Raw genomic sequence first — 25298 nt, 5'->3', positions numbered from 1 at the left:
ATTTTAAAAAAATGAAAAAGTGTTAAAAATGTAGAGAAGGCTAGGATTTCCATTTTCCCATTTCCTCAGCGGGTGGGGGGGGGGCGGTGAGGAATCTAAGACTTTCTCCAAGGACCCTTCGCACTCAGCAAGTCCTGGATTCCACCTTCTGGTCCGAGCTCCCAGGCAGGGCCCCAGGGGCTGGGACACCCTGTGTGATGTCACGGGGCCTTTGTGAGACCCGACGGCCCAGCCCAGGCAAGTGCTGGCTCAGAACCCAGGCACCGCAGAGTCAGCCATTCAGAAAATAATTCCACATTTCAGACCATCCAGCGCACGTTCCTGCCTCGTTCCGCCTATGATTCAGCTTAGGAAACACATCGGTTACCAAGCAGCCAGAGAAGCGGCCTCCGAGGTAGGTGAGTGAGCTGGGAGCCGCACCGGGCTATCGGTGGAAACCGCTCATTCAGTCGCTGAATCTCTCCAAGACCCTGGCTCTGGGCTTGAGGGCTTAGGAAGATCTGATTTTTTAAATTTATTTATTTATTTATTTATTTTTAATTTTTAAAAATTTTTTTTTAGATGTGATTTTTTTTTAAAGGCGTCATCGCCACCCTAGAGAGGCGGACCGGGTGTTCACAGCGACCTGAGTTCTTGAAAACCAGGGCCAGTTTTCATGATATACTCACCCCTTTGTGCTGCTTAAGATTTATACTAAATGAAGGTGTTATTTACTTCAAAGAAATTAAATAGGAAAAAAAAAAAAGCTCTTCGTGGTGTCAGAAAGCCAGAGGTCTTGTGTGGAGATCAGTATTAAGATTGTCCGAGGCAAGTGAGGGGTTACAAATGCTGAGGCTTTACAGAAAAATGAGTCGTGACGTCATCTAAAACGTGACCGTGTTGTCCTGACTCTAAAGACTCACATTTTTTGTTTTTTTTTAAATCCTCACTGGAGGATATTTTATTCATTGGTTGCTTCCACCTTGAGCCCTGCGGGGGGGGGGGGGGGGGGGGGGGGGGGGGGGGGGGCCGGGGATGGAGCCTGCAAGGGAGGTAAGTGCCTTCGGCGGGAATCAAACCCAGGACCCGTCAGTCCTCGGGCCTGCGCTCTAACCACGGAGCCGAACCTGCCAGGGCTAGAGGCCCGGATTTTAAAACAAACTCATTGACTGTATCCAGACTTAGCTTAGGGTTTTGGGTGGGTGCGTGTGCAAGCGTGCATGCACGTGCGTGTTAAAACGCTTTTTTTTAAAAAAAAAATGCATTTAAAATTTTGTTTGCTATACATACACTTTATCGCTGAAATATGTTTTACAAATTCTGTATTTTCCCAGCATGTGAAGTCCACATATTTTAGAGAAGAAAATAGTTGAGCATGATTTTCTTCTGAGGAAACCACGTTGAAAAGCTGATCCCAGACCTCCTGGATCTGTCGTTTTGGTAGGAGAGGTTTTCTGTGTGTGTTGGGAGTGGGGGTGGGGTGCGAAGGGGGGGGGGGGCGATGACATATTCCAGACAAATGCAACCTTGGAGTATCAGGACGGCGCTCTGACCGACTGAACGACCTGGACAGGGCTCAGACTTTTTTTTTAAAAAAAAAAGCATTAGGAGAGCTCATTTTCCTTCCCTGTACCCCGCGCCCCCCAATTTGCATGCACAGAGTTTCCCCATCCTTTGCTGTGTATGGTGTTGCCATAAACAATTGCACTGCTTCTCATGTTTTCCAAACGTGTATGGGAAGCAGGACAGGGTACTATCTGTTCACTGGGGCAACATTGTTTGCTGAGGTTTTACAATGTTAACACATGGAGCTGGTTCGTTTCTGGTATTTTTTTTAAAAACATATTTTTATTGACTTCAGAGAGAGGAAGGGAAAGGGAGAGAGAGAGAGAAACATTAATGATGAGAGAGTTATTGATCGGCTACCTCCCGCACGCCCCCCCTGGGGATCGAGCCCGCAACCCGGGACTGTGCCCTGACCGGGAATCGAACTCCGATCGCCTGGATCCTAGGTCAATGCTCAACCGCTGAGCCACGCCAGCCGGGCTCATTTCCAATATTGATGGAACCGCCTCCCTTGATCAGTTGTCGGGCGGGGAGGAACATAAGCTGTGCCCCGTTTCTATTCCAAACGTGATTTCAATAAACGTGCTGGTACACGTCTCATGAGAGCCTCCTCAAGGAATATTCCTCGGGATATATTCCGTGCATATAAATTCAACGTAATTAGACGCTGCCAAAACAGTTGTACCATTTCACAGTCCCGTCAGTGGTGGGCCACGGTTTTCATTGCCCATCCCCCCCCGCCCCCCCCCCCAGCGTGCAATATTGTATGTTTATGTTTTTAACAGTCCGATTGGTGGTAAATCAGATTTTAAAAATAGTATGCCCCAAGATGGATTATAGATGGGTATATATAATCCCATATATACACTAAGAGGGTATATAAGGGATGAGTAACCCTTCTCTCACATTATTTCTATTAGCTACATGCTCAGGAGTATGGACCAGTGACTTTAAATGATATTATACGGCCTGGCTGGAGTGGCTCTGTGGCTGAGCATTGTCCTGTGCACCAGGAGGTTGTGGGTTCGATTCCCAGGCAGGGCACAGGCCTGGGTTTCAGGCTCGATCCCTAGCAGGGGGCGTGCAGGAGGCGGCCGATCGATGTTTCTAACTCTCTCTCTTCCTCTCTCTCTCTAAAAACCAATAAAAACATATTATTAAAAATTTAAATGATACTGTATGTTTTATAAGCATGCTATACATTTGGTTGTTACTGAATCTTATGAATATCAGTTTCAAGTGTTGTTGGTAACAGAAAAAGGATACTATTGTATCCAACTGCATGATCAGCACTGAGAGCAAGATGAGTGCTTTAAGACACTGAAAATAGCATTTCCGCCAAGGAGGTGGCCACTGCACACCACCGGGCTGTCTAATGTAGCTTCTCTCAAATCCTTCTTATTTAGGAAATTAAAACATGGACCTTCAAAAATGCTAGGCTTACGATGGGAAATGTCACAATCCAGCGTTTGCTCTACGGGACCTTGACATTCGGGGTCTTGTTGGCTCTGTTATATGTACCTTTATACCACTACCAAGTGAGCAGCGTGGGGAAGGAAACCCAGAAGCCTGCATCCATTTGGTACCTTGAAACAAGGCTGCAACGGCAGATTATCCACGGCTCAGGGAACGTACCAGGAGAACGCGTAATATTTGAAAGACCTGACAGATATGGAACTGAAAAGCTGAATCTACATTTAAAATTAGGTAAGTATTTTCATTTTTCTCTGTTAGCCATTTTCAGGGGAAAATATGCCATGTAGAGGGTGTCCCCAAAAAAGTACACACACTTTTTTTTTGTTTTTTAAGCCTCACGGAAAATATTTTTTCCATTGATTTTCAGAGAGGATGAAAGGGAAAGAGAGAGAGGGAGAAACGTCGATGTGAGAGAAACACATGGATTGGGTGCCTCCCCCGCCCACCCTGAATGAGGCCAGGGGTGGGGCCTGTGACCGACATACGTGCCCTGGGCAGGAATCGAACCTGGGACCCTCCAGGTCGCTGGGCAAAGCTCCAACTGAGCAACTGGCCAGGGCTGTATTGGCTCTTTTACAGCTGATAACCCACTTAATTTTCACTCCTTTCCGGATTTAAATGATTTGAAATAATGGGTGAAGCCAGACTAAGCGTTGAACAAAAAAAAACTTATCCTAAAGTGCCACTAGATTTTTTTTTTTTTTTAAATGGGGATACTTAAAAGATAAAGTTTATGGTACAAAACCCGGCAACAGTCGACAAATTGAGGGTCCACAAATACCGCACAAAATGATCCTTGATGTTTGCGGTTCCATCGCTTCGCGTTCTCAGCAGTGCCTGGACCAGACTGGTCATTGGTTTGAAAACAGACGTTGACCAAAAAAGAAAAAAAAATTCATTTCTGCAGATTCTTTTAAATTTTGAAAATGAGCTGTATGTCAATAAACGCTGACTTTATAACCATTCAAAGTGCGTATACATTTTGGGGGGACACCCTGTATTTACTATTTGGAAGAGCGAGAGAGTGTCCTTTTCAGGGCAACTCACTTTTTAAAGTATGAAATGTTTTTATATACTCTATACGGAAAATAATAAAACAGGTGTGGTATGTATTTAGCACTTGAATTTTACAATTTAAAAATATAGTTTGTTATACTTGTTTCAGACAGCTTTCTGTTTTTCACAAAAATAAATTGTAATAGGTACAGTTAAAAACATCACCCCTGTATCAAAGTGATGGTAGTAAGCCAGTACTTAGTGAGCCTAATTACCTTTTCTTGCAGGTAAAAACTTTAACTATACAGACCCAGAACTTCTTTTAGGATTTCTCACGTATGGATTTAATACCGTTCTCAGTAAAAGGTTGGGCATCAAGAGAGATGTGCCAGATTCCAGGAATAAAATGTACGTTTCTCTCTTTTTCTTGTTTTGTTTGGATTGAGATATAATTGACATATAACATTATATTAGTTTCAGGTGTACAACATAATGAATTGATATTAGCATGTATTGTAAAATAATCACAATAAATCTAGTTAACACTGGTCACCATACATAGTTACAAAACATCTTTTTTTTCTTGTGATGAGAACATTTAAGATCTTCTCTCCTGGCAGCTCTTAAACATGCAACATACAGTGTTATTAACTATAGTCACCAAGCTGTGCATTACATCCCAGGACTTAGTTATTTTATAACTGAAAGTTTGTATGTTTCGAGCCCCCCCCCCCCATTTCATCTCCCCTCTGCCTCTGGCAACCACCAATCTGTTTTCTGTATCTAGGAGCTCTGGGGTTTTTTTGGGGGGGGGCAGGGGTATGGAAATTGCTACTGTTGCCCGGCCGGGCTTGGCTCAGCGGTTGAGCGTCGACCTGGGATCCAGGTGATCAGGGTTCGATTCCCGGTCAGGGCACATGCCCGGGTTGCGGGCTGCAGCCGATCAATGACTCTCTTGTCGTTGATGTTTCTCTCTCTCTCCCTCTCTTTTCCTCTCTCTGAAATCAATAAAGATATAAAAATAAATTAATTAATTAAATTAAATTTAAAAAAAGGAAATTGCTACTGTTTTTGTTTTTGTTCTTTTAGATTCCACAAGTCAGTGAGATCATACAGATTTGTCAAAGACAAATAAGTCATAGATACAACATGTCTTATTGTACTGAGCATAATGCCCTCAAGGTCCCTCCACACTGCAAATGGCAAGATTTCCTTCTTTGTATGTTTCCATTTTTTTTATTTATTTTTTATTAATCCTCACCTGAGGATATTTTTTTTCCCATTGATTTTTTTAGAGATAGTGGAGCGGAGGGAGGAGGGGGAGAGAGACACGTCAATTGGTTGCCTCTAGCACAGGCCATGACCAGAGCCAGGGATTGAACCTGAACCTGACACCCAGGTTGCTGCCCTTGACCGGGAATCGAACTCGTGACCCTTCGGTCCTCGGGCCAACACTCTAACCACTGAGCCAAACCAGCCAGGCTGATTCCATTTTTTTAATGGAACTTTATATATATATATATTAATTGACCACATATTTACTGGCTTATTTCTGGCCTCTCTCTTCTGTTCCATTGATCTACACGTCTGTTTTTATGCCAGTACCATGCCGTTTTGGTTACCGTAGCTTTGTAACATAGTTTGAAACCAGGGATCTGAGATCCCAAAACATGAATCATTTCTCCCCCTCTTATTTGTGCCTGCAGGTGTCTTAAGAAACAATACCCAACCAAACTGCCCACTGCCAGCGTCGTCATTTGTTTCCACAACGAAGAATTTAATGCCTTGCTTCGGACTGTGTCCAGTGTCATCAGCCTCACACCACACAAAATCCTCGAAGAAATTATTTTGGTAGATGACATGAGCGACTTTGGTAAGACGGGACACTGATAACCTGCCCAACCTCCTTGGGAGGCCGAGCTATCTCTGGTCGCGTGTGAGTTGTTTTACACAGAGACCAGCTTTGGGTGGCGTGGACGCAGGCACCGAGCTGGGTGCCATTGCCACGCTGATGGGGGTGCAGGCGCTGGTCCCTGTCCTCCCGGTTTTGGGCAGACGGGGTGGCTAGTGCTTCCACGGGGGAAACGTGGGGGCGCCACCTGGCCCTTAGAGATCACTGGCGACGTTCAGCAAGAAGGGACATCCTTACACCGAGGTCTGAAGGGCGGGTTGGAGTTGTCTAGACGGAGAGGAAGATTCCAGAGGAAATAAGCATCGAAGAGGCCCAGGGGCGAGAGAAAACATGGGGAGCTTGGGCCACTTCTGTGGTTTCTGTAGTTTACCTGTGAGCACAGAGTCGCGGGGAAGAGCGGACGTAAAAGCAGATCTAAGAAGGCAACCGCTCGTGCAGGGCATCGCCTGGGTTTTATCTGTAGAAAATGGGGAGCTCTCACAGGCATAAAGCAGGGGAGAGACACGATGCCGATTATTCCATGAAAGAAAACTAATTGCGCAGGGGTTTAAAGGATTGTGATACGCCCGGCCGGCCTGGCTCAGCGGCTGAGCAGCGGCCTAGGATCCAGGAGGTCAAGGTTCGATGCCCGGTCGGGGCACAGGCCCAGGTTGGGGGCTCGATCCCCAGCAGGGGGCATGCAGGAGGCGGCCGATCAATGACTCTCATCATTGATGTTTCTCTCTCTCTCCCCGCTCTCTTCCTCTCTTGGAAATCAATAAAAACATTTAAAATAGAGGTATTTCACTAGAAACAGAGGAATATTTCCGGTTGGTTTCTGTGCTGAGACAGTCTCCCTCACATAGACGAATTTTTCCCTTCACCTGAGAACCTCCCCGGATTATTAGCATGGTTTTTAGGAATCCAGCAAAACTGCGCTCAACTGTTCTAATGTCCGCAGCATATCGTTTATACATTGTCGAGCTTTGGATTTTTTTTCTCCCCCCCTCAGATGATCTGAAAGACAAACTAGACCATCACCTGGAAATCTTCCGGGGGAAGATAAAAGTCATAAGAAACAAAAAGAGACAGGGGCTGATTCGAGCCAGGCTGATCGGGGCGGCGCGAGCTTCAGGTAGGAGCGTTTCCCGGGGACGCCCCCCAGCGTCGTCACAGACGCCTCCTGCCTCCCAGGTGCCGCCTCCCAGGGGCCCTCCAGGCCTCCACGGGCCTGAACAGACACAACTGGACCTGTGTCTGAGCTGGACAAGAATTTAATTTTCTTTTGATTCTAAAACGTCACTGCTTCAGAATGTCGGTTTGTTGTTTCGAATGGAAGATCATATTTTGTTGTTGTTACTCTTTACCCGAGGATATATTTTCCATTGATTTTTAGAGAGAGTGGGAGAGCGAGAGAGAGAGAAACATCAATGTGAGAGAGACACATCCATTGGTTGCCTACGATCACCAAAAAAATTAATAAATAAAGGTCGCACCGACGGTTCTCGTATGTATATCTTCCTGCACAGGTGTGCTTGTGCTAATGGGATAAATTGCTAAAAGTAGAAATCCTGGCCAAAAGGGAATTCTTATTTTAAATGGTGATGGGTGCTGCCAAATTGTCCTCAAAAAGGCTGCACCAATGAAGGAGATCAATCCAGGGTGCAAGCGGGCCCTTCCCCTAGGGACTCGCCTGCCCTGGGTATTTCCAAGCACGTGCTCTCTCCTTCGGGGGTGCCGGTTGTTCCCCATGTTCTCTAAGCAGACTAGATCCCCGTTAAAGCTTGAACTCAAAAGCAAAACTAACGATGCCTCTTTGCATCCCGAAGTAAACTCCAGAGAAGGTATCCTCACAGTAAACGCTTGCTCAATTGAGTTGATCGGTCAAAAGCAAGCTAAAAACAAATTCTTTTTAATTTAAAATATGTTTTTATTGATTTCAGAGAGGAAGGGAGAGGGAGAGAAAGGTAGAAACATCCATGATGAGAGTCATTGATCGGCTGCCTCTTGCACGGCCCCCGGCTGGGGATCGAGCCCACAACCCGGGCCTGGGCCCTGACCGGGAGTCGAACCCTGACCACGAGTCGAACCCTGACCACCTGGTTCATAGGCCGATGCTCAACCGCTGAGCCCCACCAGCCGGGCTAAAGTATTTTTTAATTGCCGGCTAGCTCAGTTTTACCTGCTTCTTTAGGGTCTTTGCCAAACCTACTCTCTAACCTGCAATTCACTGGCTCCTTCTGTGTCTCCATAGCGCACGGTGTCCCACATTTTTAAGCTCAAAATAATGTATGTGTCTCTCCGCCCCCCCCCCCCGGGGGACTGAAGGCACCTTGAGAGCCAGACGCATGGCAAATGCTCCACAAATCGACTGCGTTGGGCTTTGACTTGGGCCGTCAGGTGTGTCGTCCACACGGACGAGCCCGTGCTTGCCTCCCCAGGGGACGTCTTGGTGTTCCTGGACAGCCACTGCGAGGTGAACAAAAAGTGGCTGCAGCCCCTGCTGTCTGCCATCGCCAAGGACCGCAGAACGGTGGCGTGTCCCATGCTGGACACCATCGACCGCGTGACGCTGAAATACCAACCCTCCCCCATGGTGAGAGGCATTTTCAACTGGAATCTACAATTTAAATGGGACAACGTTTTCTCTTACGAGATGGAAGGCCCAGAAGGCCCCACGGCGCCCATCCGGTGAGATGTCTTACTGTGGGGAAATCACCTGGGCGCCTTGGTACTTGGGGGAAGAAGTCTTCAGAGATTATTTCTTCCACTTGGGGGGCTTAATGCTATATTGTTATTTATCTTGTTTCTGAAAGTTACTCATTTTGTTTCTAAAAGTCTATGTAATGGCCCATCCGGAGTGGCTCAGGGGTTAAATGTCAACCTGTGAACCAGGAGGTGAAGGTTCGATTCCCGGTCAGGGCACAGGCCCGGGTTCCGGGTTCGATCCCCAGTCGGGGGCGAGCAGGAGGCAGCCGATCAATGACTCTCATCATGGATGTTTCTACCTCTCTCTCCCTCTCCCTTCCTCTCTCTGAAATAAAAAAAATAAAATAAAAATAAAGAAAAAGAAAAGTCTACATAATAGTAGATTTGGGTAGGTTTTGAGTTCCTCCCACCAAACATTCTTCAGCTTGTGGACTTGGTTCTCGGGAGGCAGTTGTACAGGCTGATCAATGGGCGAGATGCCAGCGCTGTGGATAGAAAAAGTAGGCGTCTGCCGCATTCGTTTCTAAAATATTTATCCAGGGGCTTCCATCTGTAACTTTATAGGTTGAGGTGAGCATGATTGTTCTGGGTTATTGGTCTGGGAAACTGTATGCGTGTGATTTCAATTTGAATATTGTGACTTTTAAGGGCAGGTGAGGTTGTTTCCGAAGAGACGTCTTCCAGGTCCCTTTCCCCATTTACTGATAACTTTTGACACCAAGCTCACTTTTCTTCTTTTTTTAATTTTTTTTTTTTAATTGATTTGAGAGAGAGGAAAAGAGAGGGAGAGATAGACACATTAATGATGAGAGTCATTGATCGGCTGCCTCCTGCACGCTCCCTGCTGGGGATTGAGCCCACAACCAGGGCACGTGCCCCGACCGGGAATCGAACCCTGACCTCCTGGTTCACAGGTCAACGCTCAACCACTGAGCCACGCCGGCCAGGCTGTTGACTCACTCATTTATCCCTAACACCTTATAGATGCTTAATAGATAGTTGATTGTACCAACGAATGAATGAACAAACAGGTAATTACTGTCAAACAATTTACTTTGGGCTCTGCTATTGAGGGACACGCACAAAAAATGCTTTGCCACGTGATGGTTTTTCCTCTAAGTAAATATGACTGTTCACTTAATGCCCTTAATAAGGGGGAATCTCTGAATTCTAGGACCCAATTCAGTCATCATCCCTGCAGGAAACGCACTCTAAAGATAATTTTCCCTCTGACCAAGACAACACTTAGAATACAGGGCGGGGCAATAGTAGGCTTACAGCTGTGAGTATATTCTTGTATTATTATTTATTAATTACTGTATTATTATTTATTATTTTAATCTGCACCCGAGGAGATTTTTTTCCATTGCTTTTCAGAAATAGTGGAAGGGGGAGAGAGAGAGAGAAACATCGATGTGAGAGACACATCGATTGGTTGCCTCCTGCAGGTGCCCGGAGCCTGCCACCCAGGTGCCCTTGGCTGGAACTGAACCTGGGACCCTTCAGTCCGAGGGCCGAGGCTCTAACCGCTGAGCCAGGCCAGCCAGGGCAATTATTATATTATTTTCTATACGAACAACTGTAAACCTACTTTTACCCCGCCCTGCGTATTGCTCGCATAATTTGGGAAGAGCTAAGCAAGCGTTATTGCCTACTTTTTGGTAGTTACGGTTTTAACTTAGTATATTTCACGTACTTAAATATTAAGATAATTTTGACTTAGTTAATATGGTTGTTTTCTAGTTTTTAACTGTGTCATCATTACTATTGGATATAATTTTGGCAAAAAAGCCCATCATTATGGAGTCTGTAGAATCAACCTACTATTTCTGTGTCCTTTCCAGGTCCCCTGCGATGTCCGGAGGGATTTTTGCTATCCATCGGCATTATTTTTACGAGATTGGACAGTACGACAAGGAAATGAACTACTGGGGGGGAGAAAACGTGGAGCTTTCACTAAGGGTAATTCACATTTTGTGGGTTTTTTGTGGGTTTTTTAAAAACAGTTCCCTTTGTACACACAAAGCGAAATCGACCTTTAAGTCATGTCACCTGCTGTGGCAATTACGCTATTTTTCTCCGTGAGTGTCTGGTACCATTCCGGTGTCCCACGAAAAACAACGATTTATGGGACTCCTTGCAAAAAAAAATGGAAGACATTTCATAAAATATCAGGTTTTCCCACCGTGTTATCTCCGATGTGCAGCCTATCACATTAGCAGGCCGTTTTCTCTATTGGGGAACCTCTATTTAATTCTGCTGACCGTCTCGGTAGTTGTAGTGTGTTGGAAATCGCACCGGATTAGGCGGGTAGGGGGACCTGGATGCCACTAAATATGTAAGAGCTTCCTTGGGTCTTAGCTTCTCCATCTGCAAAACGGGAGGACTCAGGAGAGGATGCTGGAGTTGTCTCCTCGCCCGTAAATCCCGGGATACTTGCTGCGACGCGGATGAAACGTGGGAACGTTGCGGGAAGTGGACGGAGCCAGGCACAGGGCCGCTCAAAGCGTCTATGAGCCCGTCCGCATGAAACACCCAGAACAAGCGGATCCATGAAAGCAGAAAGTAGATTCATGGTGGCCAGGGGCTGGAGGGGCAAAAGCGACCGCCAGCGGGTGCCCGGTGTCCTCATGGGGGGGTGCAAATGTGCTGGAATTAATGGCGGTGGTGGCACAGTCTTGAGGAAAGACTGAAAATCCCTAAATTCTATGCTTTAAAAGAGTGATTTCTTGAGGTATGTGAATTCTATCTAAGTTACTAAAAACAGATTTTTTTAAAAAAAAAAAAATGTTTTTATTGAATTTTTAGAGAGAGAGGCGGGGAGAGGGAGAGAGAGAGAGAAACACCATGAGAGAGAAACATCATCAATTGGCTGCCTCCTGCTGGGGACTGGGGCACGTGCCCAGACTGGGAATCAAAACTGGTGACCCCTTGGTTCAGGGGTGGACACTCACCCAGTGAGCAACACCAGCCAGGCAAAAATAGATTCAGCTTTTAAGAAATCCTGTGAGAGCCCGGCCGGGCGTGGCTCAGCGGTGGAGCGTCGACCTGGGATCCAGGTGATCGGGGTTCGATTCCCGGTCAGGGCACATGCCCGGGGTTACGGGCTCGATCAATGACTCTCTCATCATTGATGTTTCTGTCTCTCTCTTCCCCTCTCCTTTCCTCTCCCTGAAATCAATAAAGATATATTAAAATAAATAAAAATAGAATTAAAAAAAAAAGAAATCCTGCGATAGTGAATCTTAGAATGAGTGCCAGCGGCACCTCTGTAAGATCCCTGGCAAGTCATTAACTTTTCTAGTCTCAGTTTCCTCACCTGTTAAGTAGGAATAAATACAAATGCCACTCTCAGGATTTTGTGAGACTGAAAGAAATAATTGGGGTAAGAATGAAGTACAAGGTAGATATTCCCCGAGAGTCCAACGAAAATATAAGGTCCTATTCGAATGTTTATCATGTTTATCATAGGTATTTGCTTTTTACTAAACTAGTAGATTTTCATAATAGATTTTTGTAATAGATTTTTGCACACAAATCTAGGCTGTCAGCTCACTACTGTCCCTCTTAACACTCTCTTTCCTCACTTTTGTCTGTCTCACTTGTCTCTTTGCCCAACCAAGAAAGTTAGTGTCGAGAAAACGGCTCAGTTGGTGAATTTATGGGAGCCGATTAATAAGTGACAGCCGTTACTGTCCGAGTGTAAATTTTACCATCTGTTCCGTGTACTCTAAGAAGTCATGACTCCGCAGAGCTCACACTTGGAGTCTCGTGTTATCTTAGCGTGTGTTAAATTGTTTACTATATTTCTTTTCTGTTTTCCTTTTTCTGACTTTTTTTTTTTAAATCCTCCCCTGAGGATATTTTTTCCATTGCTTTTCAGAGAAAGAGAGAGAGAAACATCGACGTGAGAGAGACGCACGGATTGGCTGTGTCTCCCATACGAGCCCCGGCTGGGGCTGGGGCTGGGGCTGGGGCCTGCAACCCGGGTGCTCACCCTTGACGGGGACTCGAACCCGTGACCCTTTGGGTTCGAGGGCCGATGCTCTAACCACTGAGCCATGCTGGCCAGGGCTTATATGTGACTATTTTAAGACAAATTTTTCATGCCACTTCTCACGCACAATCAGCCTCAGAACTGGTCACGCAGGAGAGAGGAGAGATCACCTAGCATGCGGGCACCGGCGGGGGGCCAGGGTCCCCGAGCCGGGGTCCTGTGCTCCCCACGCACCGGCCCTGTGTCACTGGGCACGCGGCTTAGCCAGTCCAGGCGTTCATTCCTCCATCTGTAAAATGGGGACGCTCGCGGTATCCACACCGTAGGGCTGCTCTGAGGGTTGAATGAAACACGAAACTAATCACCGCGAGCTAGTGCTACGTTTGTATAAAAAAAAAAATTAAAAACCCAGCGGTCGCCTGCTACAGGCCAACGCACGCGAACATGTCGTCTGTCTTCCCTGTGCCTAGATCTGGATGTGCGGGGGCCAGCTCTTCATGATGCCCTGCTCTCGGGTCGGACACATCAACAAACGGAGCACCAGGAACACAACTGAAAGCGTCCGAGCCCTGGTGCACAACAGCCTCAGGGTCGTGCACGTCTGGCTGGACGAATACAAGGTAGGGCGCGTGTCTGGCCTGCGGGGGGGCGCACAGCGGGCCTTGCTCCCCGAGGCCGCTGCCACCCTTGCGGACAGCGAGGGGTGCTCTTCCCTGTTTTCCTCGAGACTTTTTCATTTCTAGGGAAACTCACGTTGCTCGGAAGCGAATCGACCAACACACGTTTCTTGTTTTGTTTTGTTTTGTTTTTGCTTAGGTCTGTTGCCCCCCACCCTAAGGACTGTCCCTCCGAAGCCAACACCTCTCCCTGCTCCCATCCCCACAGGCAACCTTTATTTTTATTTTTTTATTTTTTTAAAAATATATCTTTATTGATTTCAGAGAGAGGAAAGGAGAGGGAGAGACAGAGATAGAAACATCAATGATGAAAGTCATTGATCGGCTAGCCAGCAACCCAGGCATGTGCCCTGACCGGGAATCGAACCCCGATCGCCTGGATCCTAGGGCGATGCTCAACCGCTGAGCCACGCCCGGCCGGGCTATTTTTTATTTATTTATTTATATTAAAATATATATCTTTTATTGATTTCAGAGAGAGGAAGGGAGAGGGAGAGAGAGAGAGAAACATCGATGATGAGAGTCATTGATCGGCTGCCTCCTGCACGCCCCTGAATGGGGATGGAGCCTGCAACCTGGGCATGTGTCCCGACCGGGAATCGAATCTTGACCTCCTGGTTCATGGGTCAACGCTCAACCACTGAGCCACGCCAGCCGGGCAGGAGATCTTCTTTTGTTTTGTTTTTAAGTTCATATGATGTCATGATTTGATGACCGGAGACTGGTTTGGTTTAACGACACTCTCTGTTTCCATTCAGGAGCAGTATTTTTTAGGAAGACCTGGTCTGAAATCCATTCCCTATGGAAACATAAGCGAGCGCGTTGAGTTAAGGAAGCGACTGGGTTGCAAGTCATTCCAGTGGTATCTGGATACAGTCTTCCCGGAACTGGAGATGTCCAATAACAGGAAACCAAGGCCAAATCATTTTCACTAAGAAGAAGTTAAAAAGTCCCCCAAATCCTTCAACACAGTGACGAACCCGAGCGTGGCCCACATGGCATCGTGTGAAATGCAATGGGAAATACAACCAGAATGGTCTAGGACAGGACTGCCTTTCCTTTCCTCTTTCAGTGACGGCCTTTAATACTTTGCTCCTCATCTGCTACTAAATTTCTGGGGAGGCCGAGACCTTGAACATTAGAAGTGTATGCTGGTCACACAGCTAAGACTCTATCATATAATTATCTCCAATTGTTAGTGAAGCTCACCTAGTCCCAGTAGACCACAGGGGCTGCCCCACTCTTGGAGCCTTTGCTAACTCTATTCCTACCCCAGACAGGTGACCCGGCTCAGTCGTCTTTTCAGAAGACGTTCACAGAGAGCCTTGGTTGGTAATACCCACTGTGGTGCGACCTAGTGGAACTCCTAATTGAGAGGAAGGGAGAGATGAGAGAGAGAAACATCAACGGCGAGAGTCGCTGATCGGCTGCCTCCAGCACCCGCAGCCTGGGCACGGGCCCTGACAGGGAATCGACCTGCGATCTCCTGGTGCAGAGGCCAAAGCTCAGCTGCTGAGCCACGCCAGCCGGGCTCGAACTCCTTTCTCGCTGCCAACGTCGATTCCGGCATTGACGTCTTGCTTAGTTGGGTTCCTGGGTTTCTGATGTCTGCTCCACTTGCCTGGGTGTCCCGGTCCAGCTCCTGTTTGTTCCCATCTGCCTTTCTGTCGCTTGGAGACGCTCCCTCTCCCCCGCTTCTGATTTTGCCTTTTTCACGCCTGCCCCTCCTAAGGCTCTGGCCTACGGCTCTCCCAAGGCTCCTTAGGTTGGGAGCCCCGCTGACAACCTCTGTTCCGACGGACTCGGGAACTGTTCAGCTGGGATCGGGGAGGAGGCGGCTGTGTTCCAAACCCATCCTGGGTGAACACACGCCCCCATGTCTAAAGTACTTCATTCGGGTTCAAGGGATGTCTTGAACCCCGGTGCAGATGGCTAGAAAAAGTGAAATATATAGGGTGACTCCCAAAAATGTATACACAATCTGAATGATCTGAAAAGAAAGCAACATCAGTTGAACTGTCAGAAAAAAAGTGTGTATACATTTTTTGGGGGGGATGCCCTGCATTTAATTCACAAAGACAAAGAGAATGAAAAAAATAAGTGAAGGAATACATTGAAAGGAGTACGTAAGAGTGGGGGGAAGACTTAGGACAGGATTGCTAAACAGAGCCTAGGCTGGAGAAGACATGAGCTGGTTTTTACAACAAGAAACAACGGGACTCATCTATTATGCTCATTCAATCAACCAATGAGGGGTCATCCCAGGCCAGGTGTCATCCTAGGTGCTAGGGTGCCAACACCCCTGTTCACGGAGCTTGTGTTCTTTGAGATAATACGTATGCAATGTAAAGAAAAAAGAATCAGTTTACAATCTCTTTATACCTTTGTGTTGAGTTAAATATAAAATCTTTTGCAAGACAGACATGGGGAAAAAAACCTGTGCTCATATATTATAGGTGGCCAGGGTAACTTGATAGAGCCTTTTATTTTATTTTATTTTATTTTATATTTTAAATTCTCACCTGAGAATATTTTTCCCCATTAGCTTTTCAGACAGAGTAAAAGGGGGAGAGAGAGAGAGAGAAACATCGATGTGAGAGAGACACGTCAATTGGTTGCCGGGGATCGAGCCTGCAAGGGAGGTAAGTGCCCTTGGCCAGAATCGAACCTGGGCCCCTTCAGTCAGCACGCCGACGCTCTAACCACTGAGCCAAACCGGCCGGGGCACTTGACTGAACCTTTAAAAGGTCAATGTAGCAGCACAAAATAAGCGTGTTATCATTATATTCTTGGCCCATATTTAGACCTTAACCTGCTTCTAGAAAGTAATAAAAGATTGATTATAATGAACCCATGAATCTTATTAAAATTAGAGTAAAACACAAAATAGAAATTCTGTAGCAGAAGGAAAAAAGAATTATAGTAGAAATACAGAGCATCTTCTTGAAGTAACACCTTTTCTCTAGTTTTAAAATTTGAGGATTTTTTTTTTAAGTAAACCTAAAGAAGGGTGTTGTAAATATCAGCTTTGCGGGGGGGAAAAAGAGACAGGATTGCTCTTTTTCTTAGAGCCCTGGGCCTAATATTAAGTCAGCTTTGGAATAATTTAATTCAGTCTAGATAGCATGGGTAAGTCTTAGAAAGGATAAAGCATGTTGCTTACACAACCACCCCTTGAATACTGTTTCAGTCGACTCTCGAATTGAAAACAAATCAGAATCAACATCCCACTATCTGGTGTGACTGGAAGAAAATCTGCACTTGCCTGTAGGTGGCAATTTCTGGTTTTCTTGTGGAAATTTAAAAATCTTCTGCAGCTAGTAGAGTACCTGCTAGCCTGCTCAAGGCTTTTCGCAAAGCACCGTTTTCGGTACGATCAAATGTTCAGACAAACCTTAAATTACGCTGGGGAGCTCTACATAACTCACGCATACTTCTAGGAACTTATCCTAAGATGCACTGGCCTGGAATAATTAAGAGCTAACATTGATCGCGCTCATCACCTGGTAAGGACTCTCTGCATGGATTCTCTCCTTCCATCCCCACAACTTTAGGAGCGAGGTCCTGTTCTGATTACCCCCATTTCGTTGGTGAGAAAACAGGTTTAGAATTTGCCCCAGGTTAGGGTTGCAAGATTTAGCAAATTAAAAAAATAAAGTAAAAAAATACAGGATGCACAGTGATAGTTGAATTTTGGACAACCAGTAATACTTTAGTATAAGTATAGCCCATGGACCGTGCACTACAGAATCACTCTTCATCTGGAGTTCATCTCAGGCCTGTGTTTCATCCGACAGCTGTGTCTCGGGCCCCAGCAGCCCGGCCCACGCGCTAGCTCATCAGCCCAACCGCGAACAGCCGCGGTTTAACCGCAAGGCGCCCCAGCCAAGGGCGCTTCAGTGTCGTCGCAGGTCTCCGCAGGCTGCAGAATTTGGTTACTCAACAGGCTGGGCGGAGCCTACTGAGTAACCTGAGACTCAGCGCGTGCTCCACGCGGGAGTCGCCTCCGCACGCATCCCGGGCACGCGGGAGCCTCCGCGCAGCTCCCGGGCCTGCCGACCTTCATCACTCAGGCGTCGCCGAAACCTGGGCACTGCCCCCTGCGTTTCCTCCATCGGGGACGTCGGCCACCTTTTCACACGTGTGAGGCCGTGTGTGTGACGAGGCTTTTTATCAGAGGGGAGAAAACCCCAAAAAACAAAAAAACGACCGCCGGGGACCGAGCGCGAGCCCCCGCCCGCGGCCCCGCCCCTCGCCCCCGGCCCCGGCCACGTGCGAGGCCTCGAGAACGTCCCGGCGCGCACCTGCCGCGGTGACGTCACCCGCGGCGCGCTGGGGGCGTGGCCTCCGTCACGTGGCTTCGGCCGGCGCGCGCGCGGGAGTCCAGGCAGCGGAGCGGCCCCCGGGCGAGCGCCCCCAGGGCCTGGGCGAGCCCGCGGCCGCCGCCCCGCCCCGCCCCCCCTCCCCGCGGCGGCTCGTGCGGCTGCGACCCGGGCTGTGGCGGGCGGGACGATGCCACAGCGCGCGCCTCTGAAGGCCGGGACCCTGCTTTGCCGGCGCCGGGGTGAGTACCGCCCGGCGCGGCGGCGGCGTCTGTCCCCGCGCAGCCACCGTCCCCCTCAGCGCCGCGGGCGAGCGTTTCCGGCGCGCGGCCCCGCGCGAGGGGCCCGTGGGTGCAGCCGCCCCGCGCCCGCTGCAGGGCCTGAGCCGCGGGCCTGGCGTCCGGCGCGCGTGTGGCGGGTCAAACCCGGACGCGGTTCTCCCTCCCGGCGGGGCCTTGGCTGAGGAGACCCGGGACCGCGGCGCCCGCCCCGAGTGACTTCCGGTGGGGCCCGTGCTCGCGGAGGGGGGTGCGGGCCGCGCGGGGGCCGGGGCCGCCGGCCGAGCCCGAGCGGTGCGGTGCGGAGCGGGGGGACCGCGGGAACCTCTAGCAAAACCTGGGAGAGCCCAGCAACGCGCCCCGTGGGAACCCCACCCCGGGCGGTGTCCGCATTTCCCTCAGCCTCACGGAAGGAAAATGCGTGTGTGTGTGTGCGCGCGTGTGCCTAACGTTTACAGCTGGGGGTGTGCGTGTGCCTAACATTTACAGCTGGGGGTGTGCGTGTGCCTAACATTTACAGCTGGGGGTGTGCGTGTGCCTAACATTTACAGCTGGGGGTGTGCGTGTGCCTAACATTTACAGCTGGGGGTGTGCGTGTGCCTAACATTTACAGCTGGGGGTGTGCGTGTGCCTAACATTTACAGCTGGGGGTGTGCGTGTACATAACACAGCTGGGTGTGTGTGTGTGTGCATAACGTTTACAGCTGGGTGTGTGTGTATAACATTTACAGCTGGGTGTGTGCATAACGTTTACAGCTGGGTGTGTGCATAACGTTTACAGCTGGGTGTGTGCGTGTGCATAACATTTACAGCTGGGTGTGTGTTTATAACATTTACAGCTGGGTGTGTGTGTATAACATTTACAGCTGGGTGTGTGCATAACTTTTACAGCTGGTGTGTGTGCATAACATTTACAGCTGGGTGCGTGTTTATAACATTTACAGCTGGGTGTGTGTGTATAACATTTACAGCTGGGTGTGTGCATAACTTTTACAGCTGGTGTGTGTGCATAACATTTACAGTTGGGTGTGTGCGTGTGCATAACGTTTACAGCTGGGTGTGTGCGTGTGCATAACATTTACAGCTGGGTGTGTGCGTGTGCATAACATTTACAGCTGGGTGTGTGTTTATAACATTTACAACTGGGTGTGTGCATAACATTTACAGCTGGGTGCGTGTTTATAACATTTACAGCTGGGTGTGTGCATAACATTTACAGCTGGGTGTGTGCATAACATTTACAGCTGGGTGTGTGCAGCTGGGTGTGTGCGTGTGCATAACATTTACAGCTGGTGTGTGTGCGTGTGTACATAAAATTTACAGCTGAGTGTGTCTGTACATAAAATTTATAGCTCTGTGTGTACATAAAATTTACTGCTGGTTGTGTGTGGGGATACATAAAATTTACAGCTAGTTGTGCCAATTAGGATTTTAACCCAGTACACCCATGGCATTTGGTTGATGAGCCTCTTAAGTTTTCCTTTTCATTTTGCTATGTACAGGGTGTCCCCTGAAAATGGCTACACACTTTAAACAGCTCAATCTTGAAAACGGAGTGTATTTTAACAAACACTGCCTTTATAATTATTTAAAAATGTATGCAAAAAACGTGTACATTTTGGAGGGACTTCCTGTATTTGTTGAAGACATTGGGTGGTTTGTGGTGTACAATTTCCCGAATTCTTAAAATTGGTGTTGTTTGGATGAAGATAAAAATTTCAAATCCTGTGTCGTCTTCCCCTGCCCCCCCATCACGATAGACTTCACCCTTTGAGGAATGTTAACACGCTCATGCCGGGCTGGCTTTGTCTGTTCTTGTCATGGAAGAAGATTTGGCCCCATGTCGTCTTTTTTTTACCTCTATTGTGAAAACAGCTGTTTGGTTTTCCAAATATAATATAAAACGAAATCGTAACTGAGTGGGTGTTCATACCCTGCGCACCCACCAGATGCTGCTGTACTGCTCTCCTCCCCCAGGCCACAGTTTTAGACCAGGCTTTTTTCCCCTTCCCAATGCTTCCCTTTTATCTAGAGATGCCCTGTTGTGAGATCTGCTCTGCCCCTTTCAGAAAAGTAGAAAACTGACAACCTGCCCTCATACCTATAAATTGAGCTTTTCGAGGGAGCCATCATGAAAGAGTGGTCCGCGCAGTTCACATTGTCTCTAGACAGTTTCTGTGCTGTTCCTTGCAATTTGCCTTCTGCGTGTGTTTTTGTTAATTCTCACCCGAGGGTACTTTTCCATTGCTTTTCAGAGAGTGGAAGGGAGGCAGGGAGGGGGAGAGAGAGAGAAACATCGATGAGAGAGAGACACATGGATTGGTTGCTTCCCCCTCGAGCCCTGACCAGGGGATGGGGAGCAACCCTGCAGCCCAGGTACCTGCCCTTGACAGGGAATCGAACCCACAACCCTTCTGTGCATGGCTAAATGCTCTAACCAGTGGGCCACACCGGCCAGGGAAATGTGTATTTTCTTTTTAACTTCAAAAAAATTTTGTTAAAATATATGTAACATGAAGTTTATAATTTTAACCACTGTAAGTGTACAATTCAGATGTATTAAGCACGTGTACAATACTCTGTCACTATCACCACGGTGTATTTCCTATTTCATCACCCCAGACAAACTAGTCATTAAGCAGTAACTCCCCCTTTCCCTCTCCCCGTTCTGTCAAATTTGCCTGTTCTGGACACTTCTGGAGCCCAGAAGTGGAATCCGCAGTATTTGCCCTTTTGTGTCTGGCTGGTTAATGTTCAAGGTCCACCTGTGTTACTGCGCAGGTGAGGTTTCATTCCTTGTGGCTGAATAATACTCTCCTGCAAAGCTGCATCACGGTTTGTGTCTCAGTCTACCTGTCGATGGGCGTGGGGGTTCCCACCTGTGGGCTGCTGTGAATGTGTTTACAGGTATGTTAGAGTCGCTCTTCTCTGGGGTGGGAATTGCTGGGTCATAGGATAAATTTATGGTTAACTCTTTTTTTAATCCTCCCCCGAGGATATGTTTAGAGAAAGGAAGGGAAAGAGAAACATGGGTTGGTTGCCTCCTGCACGTGCCTTGACCGGAAATGGAGCCTGCAGCCTGGGTAGTGGCCTGACTGGGAATCGGACCTGCAGCACAGGGTGGCTCACGTGACAGGATGACGGTCCAGCCGGCCGACCCCCCCCCCCAGGCTGTCTACCTACCACATTCTTCACATTTTAAAAATGCTTTCTGCCCTGGCCAGTTTGGCTCAGTGGTTAGAGCACTGGCCCTTGCACTGAAGGGTCCCAGGTTCAACTCTCGCCAAGGGCACGTACCTCAGTTGCAGGCTCGATTCCCGGCCCCGGTCAGGGAGCTGTGGGAGGCAGCCAGTCTCTCTCACGTCTATGTTTCTCTCTCTCCCCCTCTCCCTTCCACTCTCTCTGAAAAGCAATGGAAAAAATATCCTTGGGTGATTTAAAAAAAAAAAAAAAAAAGCTTTCTTATAAACCCACCCGCCTCACTGATTGCTAAATCTGATGACTCCCTTCCCCCCAATCTCACCTCTCTTGGCTCGCCCTCGCTCAAGTCTTTGTGACACTTGGTGTTGCTGGTCAGACCACCCTCTGGAGGTGATGGGCTTCGTGATTCCTCCCAGGTCCTTCATAGGCTCTTCCTTCTGCACAGGACAGGGTCAGGGCTTGCTCCCTAATCCATTTTGTGCTCTTCATTGCTTAAACACTCCTCTGTTCATGGCACTTAAACCATAATTTTGATGTTTATTATTAACTTCTCCCTGAGGCTTAGATTTGAACACCTGGCTGTGGGCAATATCAACGTTCTTTTGAATGCAGCATTTCCAAAACGGAATTCACCTGTTAACCCTCCCAGACCTGCTCTCCCCATGCGCCCTGTCATTAAGGCCTGACAGCTGGTGGTGGTTTTACTCCCCCTTTCTCCCTTAGGGTCCCATGTCCGGTCAAACTGACAGGTGCAGACAGTTCTGCCTCTGGCCCTCCTCTCCACTGACTTCCACAGCTCTGGGTCAAGCCGTGATTGCCTCTTACTGGAAGTTTTGTTATTGGGCTCCCTGATTTTAGATTTTTTTTCTCTGTTCCAAACGTTTTACACACTGCTTCTAGAATTTTCTTCCTAAGATATATTTGCTTACAGCTGCTCCTTTTGCAAGCAGAACAGGCTAATTCTCCTCAGGGTCAGAGCCCCTGCCTGTCCGCATAGAGTTAGTCAGCGTCATCCAGCTAACGTGTGTTCGTCAGGCCAGCCATTCTATTTGCTGTTCAGTTTGGAAAACTAAAAACAAACACATGGTGCAATTTCCCAGGACTTGAGAGCTTTCTGCTTGAGATAGCATTTCAGTATTTGGCCACTGAAGTTTTAATCTTTAAAGTCAAACTTAAGTCTCAATTTCTATAAGAAATTTTCTAAGTTTTCATACAGAATTAATTTCTCTCCCATACTTGTTTCTGTAAAGTTTGTTTCTGTCTTTATTGTAGTACTTTTTAGAGTTTGCTTTAGGATATGCCTGAGCTTTTCACCTGATTTATTATTTTGGGGGAATTTTTGTTCTTAGAGAAAGTGAGATGACTGACCAGGGGTACAAAGGTTTTTAAGGCTCGTGGGCCATTGTCAAATAAATGATTTTTAAAATAGCCCTGCAGTTGCCCTGGCTGGGTGGTTCGGTTGGTTGGAGCATCGTCCTGTACACCAAAAAGGTTGTGGGTTGGATTCCCGGTCAGGGCACATACCTAGGTTGCGGGTTTGATTCCCCTTTGGGGCTTGTATGGGAGGCAACCCATTGATGTTTCTCTCTCACATCAATGTTTCTCCCTCCCTCCCTCCCTCCCAAATCAATAAAAACATATCCTTGGGTGAGGGTTAAAAAAATAAAAATAAAAAGGCTCTGCAATTTATAATTTCATCACTGATAAATGCATCATTTAGCTACTTGTACTTCAATGAGTATTAAAAATGTTAATTCAAGAGTTAGAAAATATTTTTATTTGCATGTTTTTACTAATTATTGACACTGAAGATTTTTCCATATGTACTTCTAAGCTTTATCTAAGTTTTTTCATTTATCGATAGTTTAAAAAATGCCATGTGTAGATTTCCAGCCTCAGCATAACAGAGTAGAACAGGGTCTCTCAGTTTGGCACTGTTGATATTTTGGGCCAGACAATTCTCTGTTGCTGGGGATGGTCCTGTGCATTGTAGCATTGCTGGCCTCTAGCTGTGAAATGCTAGTAGAATCCCCCAAGTTGTGACAACCAAAAACATTTCTAGACATTGCCAAAAGACCTTGAGGGTTGCCAGGTTTCCCCAGACATTGCCAAATATCTCAGCCCCTGGCTGAGAACCACTGGAGTAGAATGGGGAGTGTGGACTTGGCACCAGGGGACTGACTTCACTGGCATAGTCCACCCTTCTGACTTCTCTGCATTTACACACCCTTTACCATGCATTTCCACGTGAACATTCTGTGATCTAAAGACTAAGTCGAAAAGTTAGTCTCCAGTAAAACTTGTATTACTTAACAAGGAGGAAGCAGAAGTGAGGAGAAAAGAGTTTATATATAGAAAAACAAAACCCACAGAATCTGAGTCCATGCACAAAAATTAGCTGAGGCCGGGTGTGGCTCAGCGGTTGAGCGTCGACCTAGGATGCAGGCGATCAGGGTTTGATTCCCGGTCAGGGCACGTGCCCGGGTTGCGGGCTCAATCAATGACTCATCATTGATGTTTTTATCTCTCTCTCTCCCCCTCCTTTCCTCTCTCTGAAATCAATAAAGATATGTTTAAAAATAATAATTTTTTAAAAAAGTGCCCACAAAAATTAGCTGAGGACTCAATCGTGTAAGCACGTTACAGCCCCTAGAAACCAACATACAGGGTGTGGCAAAGGTAGGTTTACAGTTGTGAGTGTGAAAGTTTATTGTGGTATTATTACTTACTGCATCAGCTTCCATACGAACAACCGTGAACCTGCTTGTGCCCTACCCTGTACCTACACAACCCAGCACCCTAATAGAAGGGCCATGGTCAGAGGAGCGTTTGTCGGGCGATATACATATATACAAAGTTTTATTATAGAAAATTTAGCCTGGAAATATTAATGTATTTTTAAAAAAATCTATTAGTGGTCAATCTTTTTTCATCTATACCCCTCCTATCTTACCACCTATTGGCTAATTTGAAGCAAATCTCAGATACAGGATTAGATGATTTTAGCAATACGAAACAAGTTCCTTCTGACCTCCAATTTTTTAAAATAAACTTTTTATTTTAGAATAGCTTTAGATTTACAGAAAATTGCAAAGATAGATGCTGAGAGTTTCTATATATCCCATACCAAGTTTCCCTTGTTAGTAACAGCTTATGTTAGCATGGTACAGTTATCAAAATTAATGACCCAGCAGTGATGTATTATTAACCAGCATCCATACTTTATTCACATTTCCTTAGTTTTCACCTGCTGTCCTTTTTCTGTTCGAAGGACATTAGACTAAAACGAAGGGCCCCCATCTAGGATACTGCATTGCGTTTAGCATCATGGTTTCGTAGGCTCTTGCCTGTTTCTCAGACTTCCCTTGTTTTTGATGACCCTGACAGTTTTGAGGAATAGTGGCCAGGTATTTTATAGCATGTCTGTCAGTTGGGATTTGTCTGATATTTTTCTCAGTATTATATTGGGAATGTGGATTTTGGGGAAGAAAACCGCAGAAGTAAAATGTCATTCCCATCACACCCTGCATCCTCTCACCGTGATGTTAACTGATCAGTGTTGCGGCGGTTTGTCAGGTTTCTCCACTGTAAAGTTACTCTGTTTTCCTCTTTTCCTACTCTGCTGTCTGAGAGGAAGTCCCTGCGCACTGCCCACGTTTCACAGGTGGGAGTTACGCTTCACGTTCTCTAGGGCAAAGGAGCTACATAAATTATTTGGAATTCCGCCAGGAGATCTATTCTACCTTATTATTTATATATTTAATCATTTATATTGGTATGAACTCGGGTATTTACTTCTACTTTGGGTTATACCACTTTATTTCATTGCCTAAATTGTTTTTGCTATTGCCATTGTGAGCTCTTTCAGTTGGTTCCATCTGTTCCTTTGACATACCCCCATCATTATGGAGTTTCGTTGTTGCTTTTGAGGGTGGTTGTGTTTTGGGGTTTTTTTTTTGGAGGCACGTCCTTTCTAACACTACAAAGTGTTCCAGGCTCATCTTGATATTTTCTGTCCTAGTCCTAGAATCGGTCATTTCCTCAAGGAGCCTTGGTTCCTTTTGTATTCATCCTTTTATGCTATTAGAAACCAAGATTTGGACACTAGGTGTGCTTTGTTACTGCGGTCGTGTTCTAGAAGAGAGCAAGGCCCTCTGAGCTGACAAGCAAGAAAATATATGTGTACATACTTGCCCTTGTTCATAC

At 47.0% G+C, this 25298-nt stretch overlaps 2 protein-coding genes across 3 annotated transcripts in view; both read left to right on the top strand.

The window, feature by feature from the left end:
- Positions 1-2981: 2981 nt before the first annotated feature.
- GALNTL5 (polypeptide N-acetylgalactosaminyltransferase like 5) lies at positions 2982-14226 on the top strand. The gene is made up of 8 exons (XM_016196993.2): positions 2982-3252; positions 4305-4425; positions 5724-5890; positions 6921-7043; positions 8350-8599; positions 10462-10579; positions 13085-13234; positions 14050-14226. Exons 1-8 carry the CDS (start codon positions 2991-2993, stop codon positions 14224-14226), a joined length of 1368 nt encoding a protein of 455 aa, XP_016052479.2. The 5' UTR covers positions 2982-2990.
- Positions 14227-17767: 3541 nt separating this feature from the next.
- Positions 17768-25298, top strand: part of GALNT11 (polypeptide N-acetylgalactosaminyltransferase 11) — a 37314-nt gene continuing 29783 nt past the window's right edge. The window contains exon 1 of one of the 2 annotated variants that reach the window (XM_087820911.1): positions 17768-17855. The gene's annotated coding sequence lies outside the window, so the exon portion shown is untranslated. The remainder of the gene's footprint in view (positions 17856-25298) is intronic. The other variant, XM_087820910.1, reaches the window with a different exon arrangement.

Source organism: Miniopterus natalensis, chromosome 10, assembly GCF_054644295.1.
Source record: "Miniopterus natalensis isolate mMinNat1 chromosome 10, mMinNat1.hap1, whole genome shotgun sequence".
Lineage (NCBI taxonomy): Eukaryota > Metazoa > Chordata > Mammalia > Chiroptera > Miniopteridae > Miniopterus > Miniopterus natalensis.
Note: the sequence above shows the minus strand (reverse complement) of the source record. Positions and strands in the feature narration are given on the sequence as shown.

Coding starts and splice junctions, on each gene's coding strand:
- GALNTL5 (XM_016196993.2), top strand. CDS start 2,991: ATGGGAAATGTCACAATCCAGCGTTTGCTCTACGGGACCTTGACATTC. Junction 4,426..5,723: donor CCAGATTCCAGGAATAAAAT/GTACGTTTCTCT, acceptor TTGTGCCTGCAG/GTGTCTTAAGAAACAATACC. Junction 8,600..10,461: donor GGCCCCACGGCGCCCATCCG/GTGAGATGTCTT, acceptor TGTCCTTTCCAG/GTCCCCTGCGATGTCCGGAG.